The sequence below is a fragment of the Armigeres subalbatus genome, chromosome 1 (assembly GCF_024139115.2).
Source record: "Armigeres subalbatus isolate Guangzhou_Male chromosome 1, GZ_Asu_2, whole genome shotgun sequence".
NCBI lineage: Eukaryota > Metazoa > Arthropoda > Insecta > Diptera > Culicidae > Armigeres > Armigeres subalbatus.
In genome coordinates this window covers 221,522,143-221,536,821 of record NC_085139.1, presented here as the reverse complement: position 1 = coordinate 221,536,821, position 14,679 = coordinate 221,522,143, and the positions used below count along the sequence as shown (strand labels likewise).

The 14,679-nt window shown below is 47.6% G+C and overlaps 2 protein-coding genes and 2 long non-coding RNA genes across 8 annotated transcripts; 3 read left to right on the top strand and 1 right to left on the bottom strand.

Moving 5' to 3' along the window:
• Positions 1-1,031: 1,031 nt before the first annotated feature.
• Positions 1,032-2,962, bottom strand: LOC134211273 (neuferricin homolog). 5 transcript variants are annotated; one of them, XM_062688002.1, is made up of 3 exons: positions 2,843-2,962; positions 2,650-2,747; positions 1,032-1,972 (listed from the first exon to the last, which is right to left on the bottom strand). In XM_062688002.1, exon 3 carries the CDS (start codon positions 1,889-1,891, stop codon positions 1,106-1,108), a length of 786 nt encoding a protein of 261 aa, XP_062543986.1. In that variant the 5' UTR covers positions 1,892-1,972; positions 2,650-2,747; positions 2,843-2,962; the 3' UTR covers positions 1,032-1,105. The 5 variants fall into 5 exon arrangements, with proteins under 5 accessions (XP_062543986.1, XP_062543994.1, XP_062544002.1 ...); XM_062688010.1 differs by adding an exon at positions 2,502-2,571 and having other exon boundaries at positions 2,650-2,957; XM_062688018.1 differs by adding an exon at positions 2,526-2,571 and having other exon boundaries at positions 2,650-2,957.
• A 2,637-nt stretch (positions 2,963-5,599) lies between these two features.
• Positions 5,600-6,327, top strand: LOC134211267 (uncharacterized). Its single transcript, XR_009978992.1, has 4 exons — positions 5,600-5,923; positions 5,975-6,047; positions 6,099-6,161; positions 6,221-6,327. It is a non-coding gene; the product is annotated as an uncharacterized LOC134211267 (long non-coding RNA).
• Positions 6,328-6,359: 32 nt separating this feature from the next.
• LOC134207018 (uncharacterized) lies at positions 6,360-11,569 on the top strand. The gene is made up of 2 exons (XM_062682759.1): positions 6,360-11,453; positions 11,552-11,569. The coding sequence occupies exons 1-2, from the start codon at positions 6,360-6,362 to the stop codon at positions 11,567-11,569; spliced, it is 5,112 nt and encodes a 1,703-aa protein (XP_062538743.1).
• Positions 11,570-12,493: 924 nt separating this feature from the next.
• Positions 12,494-13,342, top strand: LOC134205798 (uncharacterized). The gene is made up of 4 exons (XR_009978199.1): positions 12,494-12,947; positions 12,999-13,071; positions 13,123-13,185; positions 13,245-13,342. It is a non-coding gene; the product is annotated as an uncharacterized LOC134205798 (long non-coding RNA).
• The last annotated feature ends 1,337 nt before the right edge of the window (positions 13,343-14,679 follow it).

Below are 14,679 nucleotides of genomic sequence, written 5' to 3'. Positions count from 1 at the left end.
TGGCTCGTCTCCGTGGATTTGGATTTAATTTGGATTGAATTTGGGTTTGGATTTGGATTGAATTTAGATTGGATTGGATTTGGAATTGGATTGGATTGAATTTGGATCTGAGAGACTGTCGACTTCAAGACTTCAAGACAGTCGATTTCTCAACACTTCAATAAATTTTGATTGTATTTGAATTGGATTTCGGACGGATATTGGACTTCGATAAAGTTTGGATAAGATTTGGATTGGATTTGGAATGGAGTTAGATTGTATTTGAAGTATTAGTTTTAAATTGGATTACGTTTGTATTGAGTCGTTCGCATTGGTTTTTTCATATATTGTCACATGGATAATTTACAAAAGGCGAATTGATGTTTATTCAAGAACCAAAAATATTTGCAATATTTGCATTCTAAGTATAAAACATCTCATGAGTAGAGGAGGGGAAGAATGAAGTGGATAAGAATTGGATTTAGGAGTTTATGACAAAATTATTATTGAGAAATACCATTATCAGCAATTCCTTGTAATCTAGGATGTGATTGGGATCATCACACGGTTGCATATGCTCCTGGACTGGGACGACCACAAATACGCTGAGTGATCGGACTTGGGGACCCTTAACGTTCGGTAAAATTGGAGGAACATCGCCCAAGACCTCAATATGGAACTCTGCAATACGCCAATCATTGGTGTTTCGATACTGTAGCAAACCAGGTATCAAGGTAGGTAATATGCTGACAATAACTAAGAAGATATCAATTGAGATTTGATTGATTTGTAAAAAGATTTTTTATTTATATGGTGTGTAAGAAAATAACAGACCCCTCTCCCCCAAAGTGCTTACGTTATAGGTGTACGGCCCCTTAGGGGGAGCGTAAACCGGAACCCTGCCGACCATTCGCGTTGAATGCACTTTGATCCACAATTCCGATGTATCTTGGTTTGGCCGTTATAAATACGATCAAAATGTTTGATATAATGTAAGTTAAGTTATTTCATTCTGCAAGGCTTCTTCAAATCAATGACAATTCTAACCAGCATCTTTTAGTATTTACAATACACTACATTTATTGCATTGTTACTGCCTGCTGCATTAAATACTGCTTGTAGCACTTCATTTGTCATCCCTCACATAACACTCCTCGCTAGCCGAATCACAATTGTCAAAAGGCACTAGATTACCTCCCTCCGAGCCATCCGGCACGCACACGCAGTACGGAGTTTTGTCCTCCTCTTTGACATACCTTCGAGGTTTCCCCACCCAGCCCCGCTCGATACCGTCTCCGCTTCTTGACGAGCACCACACTTTCGTCCCCGTCTCCTGCTTCCATTCAACATTGCAAGACGGGAATTCCTGCTTCGGCTTAGATTCTGCCTCCTCTGCTCTAGCCACTCGTTCCAAAACCACCTTGTGGTACTCGGTAAAGTCTCCATTCTTATCGAAATATCGGCCTATGACTTTTCCCTTATAAACATAGTTCTCGTCGTAGAACGATTTCCATTTTACAATGCTTTTCACCTCAGAATCCGTCAGCGAAGATACGTCGGACATTTCGGAGTCGTACTCCTCAAAGTCTCCGGAGATAAACGACCTTGACGCATCGTGACCCACAAACATGTTGTACGCTTCACCGGGTCCGTAGTGCTTCACCCCTTTCTGCACGTCGTACACATAGCCGAGGATGACCAGGTACAATCCCTTGCTCCCGTCGCGGCCATCGTACTTGGCCAGTTCTTGTTCCGTGAACAGCTGCTCCCCTGCATTATGGACCGCCCGTTCCTCATGGGATTCCTTACCGACACCGCCAGTTGGTTCCCGCGACAGAAAGGCGAACAGCACTGCAGCCAATCCGATTACCACGATGTGCCGGATATACGGGGTGACATACGATAGGACCATGCTGCCAGGTGGGGCACCGAAATTCCAAACTGCTGTCTAACGGGTTCGACGCCGATAGAGGTGACTATCAGCAAGATGTCTCTGCAACATATTAGGGAGAAGGTTCAAACAGTCATCCCACAGTTATGAATCGGTACGAAGTTTTGGGCAAGGTCAAGCTGATTGAATATTGATTGCAAAAAATATATAGGTACTCATTGGAATATCTCTTATGCAATGCTTTTCGATTGAATCTCGCTAATTCAAACGTGATCGAACAATGTTCTATTTAACATACACCAAAATAGAATGTCAACAATTTAGCCCTGAATATTCTCGTCAGGATAACTGAATTGAAACAAAATAGGATCGATAGAAAATTATTCTTCGACGAAGCCGAGTATCTTATATACCAAGAGCTTAAAAACATTTTGAAGCATAACACGCTATACGTAAAATCGAATTGGACATACGCTGTTGTTTTGGAAACAATTATCTGATTTTCTCAACAGTTGTTTATGATGAATAATTTATAATAGTTACATCAACGTATAGATAGTTCACTGATTTATGAGCAACAAAAACTTTGATTGGATATGTTCATAATACTGCACAAATCCAATGCACCTACATTATTGTTCGACTAATTCCATACCCATTCACACCTGTGGCCCCGCGAACGATCCATATCTGTGGGTTGACTGTACCTTGCTTTAGTCATTTTTGTGCGGTGATAAACATATGCGCGGATTGATACGCTCGGTGCCCATCAAACCTACCTGGCTGCCAATGCCACTACATAATACAGTAGAAAAACAGGTTCCACCGCGAAGTCGTTCAGTCGTAGGGAAGCTGCTCATTCACTTCAATGATTTCACTATTCCATAGTTGAGGCCAAACAAATAAATTTAAATTGTAATAAGTATTTATCAGCGATGCAGATGGCGATAACTAAATAATTTAATCTATCACATGCAGAAAGCGATTCTCCACAAGCAGCAACGTATGGTTTGATGAACTAATGTCGATGTATGTATCCGCTGAACAAGAACAAGAACGCTTCTGAATGCTTCACTCGATTCGATACAGACTGTCAGTACTGCAGTACCCAAAGGAGAGAGGACGGAGAGAGCTTTTGTTGCCTTCTAGGGTGTATGGCTCAAGCTTTAGTCTATTATGCTGTGGTTGAGCACATTTATCGTTGTAAATCTTCATATATAAAGCACTAATCAAAATTATGGCACCAGACGGCTTTCTTACTTTTGGTTATTACGCTAACATTGAAATTTAATCAACATTTTATTTTATATAGAATCGCACGAATGATATAGAATCTATAGAAATATATATTCTGTAGAATCTATTCGACTATCCTAATGGAATTTTATTTATAGCCTATTAGGCCACGAAATGAATTTTATGTGCAATGATCGATAGTAGATAATTATTAATACTTGCACATAAAATTCATTTTTTTCAATTATTTAGTCAACATCTAAACAGATAACAATTTGACGCCACAATATACGGTTTGAAGCCGCATCTCTCCATCCTCGGATACGCCCCACGCTCGTCAAGTCGTTTTGCACCTGGTCTATCCCCCTCGCTCGCTGCGCTCCACGCCGTCTGGTATCTATCGGATCGGAAGCGAACACCATATGTCTGCCCATCGTACCCTTCTGGCTTTAGCTACCTTCTGGATACAGGGTTCGCCGTAGAGCTGGGCGAGCTCATGGTTCATTCTTCGCCGCCACACACCGTCTTCTTGCACACCGCCAAAGATGGTCCTAAGCACCCGTCTCTCGAATACTCCGAGTGATTGCAAGTCCTCCTCGGGCATTGTCCATGTTTCATTACCTTAGAGGACTACCGGTCTTATTAGCGTCTAGCGTCTTGTACATGACACATTTGGTGCGGTAGCGAATCTTTTTTGACCGCAGTTTCTTCTAGAGCCCGTAATAGGCCTGACATCCACAGATGATGCGCCTTCGTAGTTCACGACTAACATTGTTATCAGCCGTTAGCAAGGATCCAAGGTAGACGAATTCCTCGACCACCTCGAAGGTATTCCCGTCTATCGTAACACTGCTTCTCAGGCTGGCCCTTTCGCGCTCGGTTCCGCCCACAAGCATGTACTTTGTCTTCGATGCATTCACCACCAGTCCAACTTTTGTTCCTTCACGTTCCAGGCGGATGTGCAGTTCTGCCACCTTTGCATATGTTCGGCCGACAATGGCCATACTAACAAAACAAATAAATTGACTGGATCTGTCGAAAATCGTACCCCGGCTGTTACACCCGGCTCTCCGCATGACACCTTCTAGCGCAATGTTGAACAACAGGCACGAAACTCCATCACCTTGTTTTAGTCCCCGGTGCGATTCGAACGAACTGGAGTGTTCGCCCGAAATCTTCACACAGTTTTGCACACCATCCACCGTTGCTTTGATCAGTTGGGTAAGCTTCCCAGGGAAGCTGTTCTCGTCCATAATTTTCCATAGCTCTACGCGGAATATACTGTCGTATGCCGCCTTGAAATCAATGAACAGATTGGGTACTGGTATTTGCGGCATTTTGTGAGGATTTGCCGTACAGTAAAGATCTGGTCCGTTGTCGAGCGGCCGTCCACGAAGTCGGCTTAATAACTTCCTACGAACTTATTCACCAATGGTGACAGACGTCGGAAAATGATCTGGGATATCACTTTGTAGGCGGCATTAAGGATGGTGATCGCTCGAAAGTTTTCACACTCCAGCTTGTCGCTGGATCATGTAGATGGGGCAGATTTTGACTAGATGGCCCAGATTTTGACTATCAGTTTGTGCAGGCAAGTGGCCAGCTTTTTCGGGGCCATCTTGATGAGCTCAGCTCCGATACCATCCTTTCCAGCTGCTTTATTGGTCTTTAGCTGTTGGATGGCATCCTTAACTTCCCTCAGATGGGGGCTTCCATCGTCCGCTGAACTGACGTTCACTGCTTGTACTCTTACGCCATTCAAATGTTCCTCGTAGTGCTGCTCCCACCTTCCGATCACCACACGTTCGTCCGTCAAGATGCTTCCATCCTTCTCCCTGCCTGCACATTTCGGCTCGCGGCACGATGCGTTGAACTTCTGATAGAACTTGCGTGTTTCTTGAGAACGGCACAGCTGTTCCATCTCCTCGCAGTCTGCTTCTTCCAGGCGGCGTTTTTTCTCCTGAAAAAGGCGGGTCTGCTGTCTTCGCTTCCGTCTATAACGTTCCACGTTCTGCCGGGTACCTTGCTGCAGCGCGACCGCCCGCGCTGCGTCCTTCTCCTCCAGAATCTACATAACATAAAATTTATTAGCGAACAGTAATTTTTTTCTCAACATCATGGTTGGGTGTAAAGTGTTGGCTGTCGACGACATTTTTCTCTGGCGGAAAAATGTAAGTATATTCAGTTTATTATTCCCAAATCACCATCTAATAATTTTTCAATTTTCAGTTTCGTTTGAATTCCGGCCATGGACGTCAACAAAAAAGCAAAGCCAGCTATGCTTAGGCATCACCAGCAAGTTTCGTTGTGCCAAAGGATATCCGCGCGCCATGGGTAACTTTTCCATGATGGCTGAATCAAGCAGATCGGCAATGGTATATGTATTAAAAACAGGTCTGTTAGCAACGAGTGAACAACGAATAATGATTTATTGAGCAAATAATAATTCATAGGTTTCTAACATTCCCCCTTCTTCTTATTATTATTGGTGTTGACGCAGAAATGGTGAACTGGCCACCCTGCCACCGTCGTTTTTAAAGCGGCGCCGAACCTGTCAAAGCGGTGCGTTGTTCGAAGTGACAGACGTCAACGAGTGACGGACGACCTGTCAAAAACCATTTCCGGCCCTTCATTCTTTTTACAGTTCGCAGTAAAACAAAGTGCAGCTCGCGTGTGGAAAATAAAACCTTAACTAAAAATAGGATAGCAGTAGTGCATAAGTAGTTTATAGTGAATAGTGTGTATTTGAGCCATATTCACACAGTGAAAGTTAAATACGTTGAGTTTGAGACGAGTTTATTAACTCAACCAATTGAGGTTAGTTTAGGTTAGTTTCTGAATTCAAGCCCTAATCATTGAATTCCTTAGTCCAGAGCATAGTTCGTTGTCCGAGTCCGCCGCCAGTCCGTTGATCCGTAGATACCTGAAAAGAGAAAGAAAAGTAAGAAGAAATTAAATAAAAATAATCAAATACTAAAACTAATTCGAATAGGTCTTGTCTCACGTGGACGTAAAATCGAACCGTAGGGTGCGCAAACAAAGGGCACACCGAATTGTAAGAGCTTTCTAATACTATCATGGAATATTGTACTTACCATTTGAATTATATTACAGTTGAAGCAACAACAACAACAACACCAATAATAATAACAACAGAATACAAATATCGTTCGCTATCAAAACGGCTCGCCTAATTATTTGACCCTACGACAGCCTTGACAAAACTTCAAAATTCGTGGTCATGGACAGGAACATGGATGGCCTTGCGGAAGGGCAGGAGGAGGACTCCAACTGTGCGGCCTGCCAACGTGCGGACGATGCGGAGGATATGGTCCAGTGTGACCAATGCGATATATGGATGCATTACACTTGTGGCGGAGTGAACGAGAGCATCGCAAATCGCTCGTGGGTGTGCGGCAATTGCACCACACTGCAAGAAGACGTCGTTTCGGTACGCAGTGGATCCAGTCGGTCCAGCTCAACCTCGGTATTCTCAGTTTGCCTTAGTCAACTGGCGGAAAGGCAACAATTAGAACGCGCTCGTTTAGAACTGGAGCTGCAGCGCCGTCATTTGGATGAGCAGCAGCAGCTAATCAACAAGGTAATTGGCGGAGAGGAAACAAAAACCACTCACAGCAGAGCGAGCAATGCAGTGACGTCGCCTCCATGCGACAAGCGCCAATCGACTCCGCTCCCTCCCGGAGCTCCAACAGCTTCGAAGACACGTCGGTCAGTTCCACCATCTGGCACTCCTCGTTCTACTGCACCTGTTATGGTGTCGATTCCTCTTACCGCGCTCGAACCGCGCACAGTTAAGATTTTGGAAGGTAAGAAGAATCCACATGTCGCACTGCAGGAACTCAGGAACCGGGTTGAGCAGTGCGAGCGTCGCGCCAATCCAACACCTGACCAACTGGCAGATTTGAATGCGCAGCTCGAGCTATGCCGGAAAGTTCTGGAAGGGCTCCAGACCGGCACGGAAGCAAACGACATCAGCAATCTGGCGGAGGTACAGCAACCAAAGCACGCGAGCCCGTCGCGCTTGGTAAAACAAACCGGCACAATCCCTAAGGCGAATCGGAAACTGCAGTCGGTTCCCGAAGGCGAACTGGGAGCAGTAGGTGATGCCTTCCCGCAGAGACATCTCTGGCCATTGGAGAAGGCGGTAAGCCAAACCGGCTGGCCGTCGGTGAGTAAAACGAACCCATCATCTGAAATCCATCCGAATGATATGGAACCCCCAGGTAAGCGTCAAGCCTTGAGCCATTCTATCAAAATTATAAACAAGAAAGCGTCCAATTATTGCCCCACGACCAACAATCAAATTACCCAAGGGCAGCTGCGAGTTAACGCGCGCCCGGGGGAGTTTTGTATACCTCCTACAAATTCCCATGAGCAGCTGCGAGATTCATTCGCGCACCAGGTCAATGCAACTTTGTACCACAATCAACCTGAACAATATTCATCCGGTGTGCAAACGCGTAATCTCCCCTCGCGTACGGTTGAATCGTCTCTGTCCCCTCGTCAATCTGAAAGTGTTCAACGAAACCAGGTGATTCCCCAGCTAGACCCAGCTCGCCCCACACAGCAGCAGCTTGCAGCAAGGCAGTCCCTGGCTAAGGAACTTCCTCGATTTACCGGTGACCCAGCTGAATGGCCGATCTTCATCTCAAACTACCGGTACACAAGCGAAGCTTGTGGTTTTTCGGATGGAGAAAATATGCTCCGCTTACAACGATGCCTATCTGGTCCTGCTCTCGAAACAGTTCGCAGTCGCTTGGTACTTCCAGCAGCAGTGCCACAAGTGATCGAGACCCTACGTATGCGGTTTGGACGTCCGGAGCTGCTGATCAACGCTTTGCTTCGGAAGGTGCGAGAAATTCCAGCTCCTAGGTCCGACAGGTTGGAAGGGCTGATCGAGTTCGGAATGGCGGTGCAGGCACTGTGCGATCACATCGAAGCAGCGGATGAACGCGCTCACCTATCGAACCCATCGCTACTGCAAGAGCTTGTGGCGAAACTTCCTGGGGATCAACGAATGATGTGGGCGGGATACAAACGAGGATTCCAATGCGTCGATTTAAAAACCTTCGGTGATTATATGGCAACAGTGGTACGGGATGCAACTAGTGTGGTGACCTTTGAACCGGAGGTAAAACGGAGCAGCGTTCGTGACCGTCCGAAGAACAAAGGATTTGTTAACTCTCATGCAACGGAAGCATCTGCAAAACCAGAGGATTCATTACGTGAACACAAGGAAATGCCGAAGCACTTCGATTGTACTCACTGCAACAAAAGCGGACACCGAGTGCGTGACTGCAATGCGTTCAAGCAGTTGCACGTCGACGATCGCTGGAGACGAGTGCGATCCTTGGGTCTGTGTCAGAACTGTTTATTCAGCCACGGAAGACGCGCGTGTCGCGGACGAAAGCTCTGTGACATCGGAGGGTGCCAATTCCGCCACCATCCGCTTCTGCACTCTTCTAGAGGTCCACCAAAGCCGTCGGAACTCACGATGCAGATAGCTGAAAATCATACTCATCGCCACCTGGCTTCTTCGACGCTATTTCGGATCATTCCAGTGACTGTACACGGAAGTAAAGGATCGATTGATACATTCGCCTTTCTCGATGAAGGTTCTGACCTGACGTTGGTAGAAAGTGATTTGGTTACCTCGCTCGGTGTGAAAGGTAATACCCTTCCTCTATGTCTACGGTGGACCGGGAATACATCTCGCGTAGAAAAAGGCTCGCAGCAGATTTCGATCGAGATCGCTGGAATCGGTCAACAAAAGCGGCATAAGCTGCTGAACGCAAGAACGGTAAACAACCTAGGACTCCCTGCTCAAAGTTTCCAGATAGAAGAAGCGGCTCAACTACACAAACACTTGAAAGGCATCCCTATTACTAGCTACCAGAACGCAGTGCCCAAGATCCTAATTGGGGTAGACAACTTGCGCCTGGCGCTGCCTTTGAAAGTACGGGAAGGTGAAGGATCAGCACCGGTGGCGGTTAAAACCAGACTTGGTTGGTGCGTCTACGGTCCACGAGGAAACAGCAAACAAGAATCCTACAGTTTCCACGTTTGTGAATGTTCCTGCGACGAAGCACTCCACGAGGCAGTGAAGGAATTTTTCGCCGTTGAAGGAGTTGGCGCCCGACCGACAGAAATCGCGCTGACGAAAGAAGAGGAACGAGCACTCACTATTATGGAAGCTACTACTCGGCGAATAGGAAATCATTTCGAAACAGGCCTCATATGGAAGGAAGACCAGGTGGAATTCCCGAACAATTACTACATGGCAGTACGTCGACTAGAGTGTCTAGAACGCAGAATGGATCGCGATGCGGGACTGAAGGAGAATCTCCACCGGCAAATTCGCGAATACGAGGCAAAGGGCTACACGCACAAGGCTACGAAAGCAGAAATGGAAGCAGCAGATCCTAGAAGAGTGTGGTATCTTCCGGTTGGAGCGGTGATAAACCCCAAGAAGCCGGGGAAAGTCCGTATCATCTGGGACGCAGCGGCCAAGGTGGATGGCATATCCCTGAACAGCGCTCTTCTTAAAGGCCCCGATCAACTCTCTTCTCTTCCGGCCGTTCTTTTTCGCTTTCGGCTGTATGGAGTAGCACTTAGCTCGGATATCCAGGAAATGTTTCACCAGATCCGAATCCGTGAAGAAGACAAGAGCTCCCAGCGTTTTTTGTGGCGTGCCAAACCGTCCGAAAAGCCAACCGTCTACTTGATGGATGTCGCCACATTTGGCAGCACCTGTTCACCAGCTTCGGCACAATTCGTAAAAAATCGGAACGCTGAGCAACATCGAGAGCTTTATCCCGAAGCGGCGAAAGCGATTGTCGACGACCACTACGTCGACGATTATCTGGCGAGTTTCAGTTCGGAAGAAGAGGCAGCAAAGATAGCAAGCGAAGTACGATACGTACACAATAACGGGGGATTCCAGCTACACAATTGGCGGTCGAACAGTGCTACGGTACTAGAGCGTCTGGGTGAAGTGCAACCTGAAACAGACAAGCAGCTAAACCTGGTAGATGCAGCGAAATCCGAAAGGGTACTCGGAATGCTGTGGAGCCCTTCAACCGATGAACTGAGTTTTTCCACACAGATGAGCGAAGAGGTGCAAACGCTGATCCGTACAACGACACGGCCGACGAAGAGACAAATATTACGGTGCGTTATGACCCTATTCGATCCTTTGGGGCTGCTCTCTCCGTTTATCATACACGGCAAGGTCCTTATTCAAGACCTGTGGCGCGAAGGCACGGAGTGGGACGAGCAAGTCAGTGACATCGTCTTCGCAAAATGGGAGAGATGGGTACAGATGATCCAGTACATTGCCAGAGTCCGGATTCCCAGATGCTATTTCCGTCATGCCAACAAGAGGACGTACCGCAATTCCGAGATACACGTTTTCGTTGACGCTAGTGAGGTAGCATACTCTTGTGCAGTCTACCTGCGTACATTCGACAGAGTCGGAGATCCGCAGTGTTGCCTAATTGCAGGCAAATCAAAGGTCGCCCCGCTGAAGCCGTGGTCGATTCCCAGACTCGAACTGCAAGGGTGTGTCCTAGGTGTACGATGGTCGAAATTCGTCAGGGAAAACCACGATGTCCCCGTCTCCGACATAGTGTTTTGGACGGACTCCAGGACAGCACTGGCCTGGATCAAGTCAGATCCTAGAAATTATCGGCAATTCGTGTCCTTCAGAGTAAGTGAGATTCTGGAGCACACAACAGCAAGTCAGTGGCGATGGGTGCCATCATCGTCCAACCCAGCGGATGAAGCAACTAAATGGGGCAGTGGACCATACTTTCACCACGACAGCAAGTGGTTTCAGGGACCCGACTTTCTACGGCTTCCGGAACATGAGTGGCCCCGCTCGAAAGAGCCAGTGACTGCTACTAGTGACGAAATGCGTACGCCAGTTCTACATCACTGTTCATTTCAACCGGCGATTGATTTCGACAGGTTCTCATCCTGGGATCGCCTACAACGAGCAACAGCATACGCTCTCCGATTCATACACAATTCGGCCCAGAGGCGTACGAAATATACGGGACAACTGCAACAAGCAGAGCTACGGGCAGCAGAGGAAACTATTTTTAGGTTGGCACAGCGGGAATCATATCCAGATGAGATAGCAGCACTATCGAATAAAGCGCCGAACGAGACCGGGCAGGAGATCATCGGGAAGCATAGCTCCATCTACCGACTGATGGCAATCTTGGATAAACACGGCTTGTTACGAGAGCGCGGCAGGGTCGGCGCGGCAGAGGATGTCTGCTACGACGTGCGCCACTTCGTAATCCTACCGAGAAAACACCGAGTAACGGAGCTTCTTGTACATCGATACCACCACCACCTCCGCCATGGCAACGCAGAGACAGTTGTTAACGAACTTCGTCAGCGGTACACTATCCCTAGACTCCGCGTGGTGGTTAAGCAAGTCAGCCGTAACTGCGCTTATTGTAAAATCCGTCGGGCTAGGCCGGCGAACCCACCAATGGCACCACTTCCAGCTGCGCGCCTGGCACATCATGAACGAGCCTTCACGTATACCGGGGTGGACTACTTCGGACCACTGCTGGTGAAGTTGGGAAGATCCAACGTCAAACGATGGATCGCATTGTTTACATGCCTGACAGTGCGCGCCGTTCATCTTGAAGTCGCTTATACGTTATCCACAGAGTCCTGCATTTCCTGCGTCCGTCGATTCGTGGGTCGGCGGGGACCACCCGCCGAATTTTTCAGCGACAACGGCACAAATTTCCAAGGTGCCGATCGAGTGTTGCAGCACCAGATAAGCCAGGGACTGTCAGCAACGTTCACCAGTACCAACACAAAGTGGAACTTCATTCCGCCGGGAGCACCACATATGGGCGGGGCATGGGAACGCTTAGTGCAGTCAGTGAAAGCAGCGATGGGCGAAGCGTACTCCGAGGAGAAGCTGGATGACGAGGGGCTGCAGACACTGGTCGTGGAGGCGGAAAGTATAGTCAACTCAAGGCCTCTGACGTACTTACCACTTGAGTCCGAGGAAGCAGAAGCACTCACTCCGAACCACTTTCTGTTGCTGAGTTCAAGTGGAGTGAAGCATTCAATAACCCAAACCGAAGAGGGCCCGCGAAGTGAGCTGGTTCGCCGAAAAATTCTTGGGAGATCACACGAGCAAATCCGCACCAAGCTTGACGCTTTCTGGAAACGCTGGTTGGTAGAATACTTGCCGGTGATCCGTCGACAACCGAAATGGTTCGATGACACCAGAACGATGATCGCAGGAGACTTGGTGATGGTCGCGGAACCATTTAAGCGTAATGGATGGGAACGCGGACGAATTGTACGTATGATTCCGAGTGCAGATGGGCAGCATCGACAAGCCGTCGTGAAGATAGGACAGAAGAGTCTGCTGAGGCCGGTGACAAGGCTGGCGTTACTAGACTTGGAGGAAAAACGTGAAGTTCCGGAAGGTTCCGGACTACACCCGGGGGAGACTGTTGACGCAGAAATGGTGAACTGGCCACCCTGCCACCGTCGTTTTTAAAGCGGCGCCGAACCTGTCAAAGCGGTGCGTTGTTCGAAGTGACAGACGTCAACGAGTGACGGACGACCTGTCAAAAACCATTTCCGGCCCTTCATTCTTTTTACAGTTCGCAGTAAAACAAAGTGCAGCTCGCGTGTGGAAAATAAAACCTTAACTAAAAATAGGATAGCAGTAGTGCATAAGTAGTTTATAGTGAATAGTGTGTATTTGAGCCATATTCACACAGTGAAAGTTAAATACGTTGAGTTTGAGACGAGTTTATTAACTCAACCAATTGAGGTTAGTTTAGGTTAGTTTCTGAATTCAAGCCCTAATCATTGAATTCCTTAGTCCAGAGCATAGTTCGTTGTCCGAGTCCGCCGCCAGTCCGTTGATCCGTAGATACCTGAAAAGAGAAAGAAAAGTAAGAAGAAATTAAATAAAAATAATCAAATACTAAAACTAATTCGAATAGGTCTTGTCTCACGTGGACGTAAAATCGAACCGTAGGGTGCGCAAACAAAGGGCACACCGAATTGTAAGAGCTTTCTAATACTATCATGGAATATTGTACTTACCATTTGAATTATATTACAGTTGAAGCAACAACAACAACAACAACAACACCAATAATAATAACAACAGAATACAAATATCGTTCGCTATCAAAACGGCTCGCCTAATTATTTGACCCTACGACAGCCTTGACAATTGGCATTACATCCCCACACTGGGACAGAGCCGCCTCGCAGCTTAGTCGATTTCCGTTCTCCATCTTAGTGGGATGTTATCATAATGGTCGTCGACGTTATCGCAGTGGGATCATGGATCGGCCACATAAGTCGCGTGGCGCAGTGGGATCATGGATCAGCCACGTAAGTCTTGGGTAGCGCCGGACGGAATTCATCAGGAGGTTGGAACGTTCGGTAGGATGCTGGCTGGTCAAGAGGAGCGACGGAACATTCAGGAGCTGGTCGACAGGGTGCTGTGCGAACGTCGGATAGAGGCCATTTGTTTTTATTTATTTATTATCAGACTAAGGCCGGAGTGGCCTGTGCTGCACATAAAAGTCTTCTCCATTCAGCTCGGTCCATGGCTGCACTTCGCCAACCACGCAGTCTGCGGAGGGTCCGCAAATCGTCCTCCACCTGATCGATCCACCTTGCCCGCTGTGATCCTCGCCTTCTTGTTCCCGTCGGATCGTTGTCGAGAACCATTTTCACCGGATTACTGTCCGACATTCTGGCTACGTGCCCGGCCCACCGCAGTCTTCCGATTTTCGCGGTGTGAACGATGGATGGTTCTCCCAACAGCTGATAGATAGTCAGTTTGGTACGGCGGCGAACTCTATTCGATCGGAGCGTCTTACGGAGTCCAAAGTACGTACGATTTCCAGCCACTATGCGCCTCCGAATTTCTCTGCTGGTATCGTTATCGGCGGTCACCAGTGAGCCCAAGTACACGAATTCTTCAACCACCTCGATTTCGTCACCACCGATAGAAACTCGTGGTGGGTAGCTTACATTGACCTCTCTTGAGCCTCTTCCTATCATGTACTTCGTCTTCGACGTATTGATGACTAGTCCAATCCGTTTAGCTTCGCTTTTCAGTCTGATGTAGGCTTCCTCCATCCTCACAAAGTTACGTGCCATGATATCAATGTCGTCGGCGAAACCAAATAACTGGACGGACTTCGTGAAAATCGTACCACTCGTGTCAATCCCTGCCTTTCGTATTACTCCCTCCAAAGCGATGTTGAATAGCAGACACGAAAGACCATCACCTTGCCGTAACCCTCTATGCGTTTCGAAGGGACTCGAGAATGCCCCTGAAACTCGAACTACGCACATCACCCGATCCATCGTCGCCTTGATCAACCGTATCAGTTTATCCGGAAATCCGTTTTCGTGCATTAGCTGCCATAGCTGGTCCCGATCATATGCGGCTTTGAAGTCGATAAATAGATGATGTGTGGGCACGTTGTATTCGCGGCATTTCTGCAATGCCAAATGTAGATGGGACACACGACACC

Excerpts from the sequence above, each read along its gene's own strand:
- LOC134207018 (XM_062682759.1), top strand. The coding sequence starts at position 6,360 with ATGGATGGCCTTGCGGAAGGGCAGGAGGAGGACTCCAACTGTGCGGCC.
- LOC134211273 (XM_062688002.1), bottom strand. The coding sequence starts at position 1,891 with ATGGTCCTATCGTATGTCACCCCGTATATCCGGCACATCGTGGTAATC.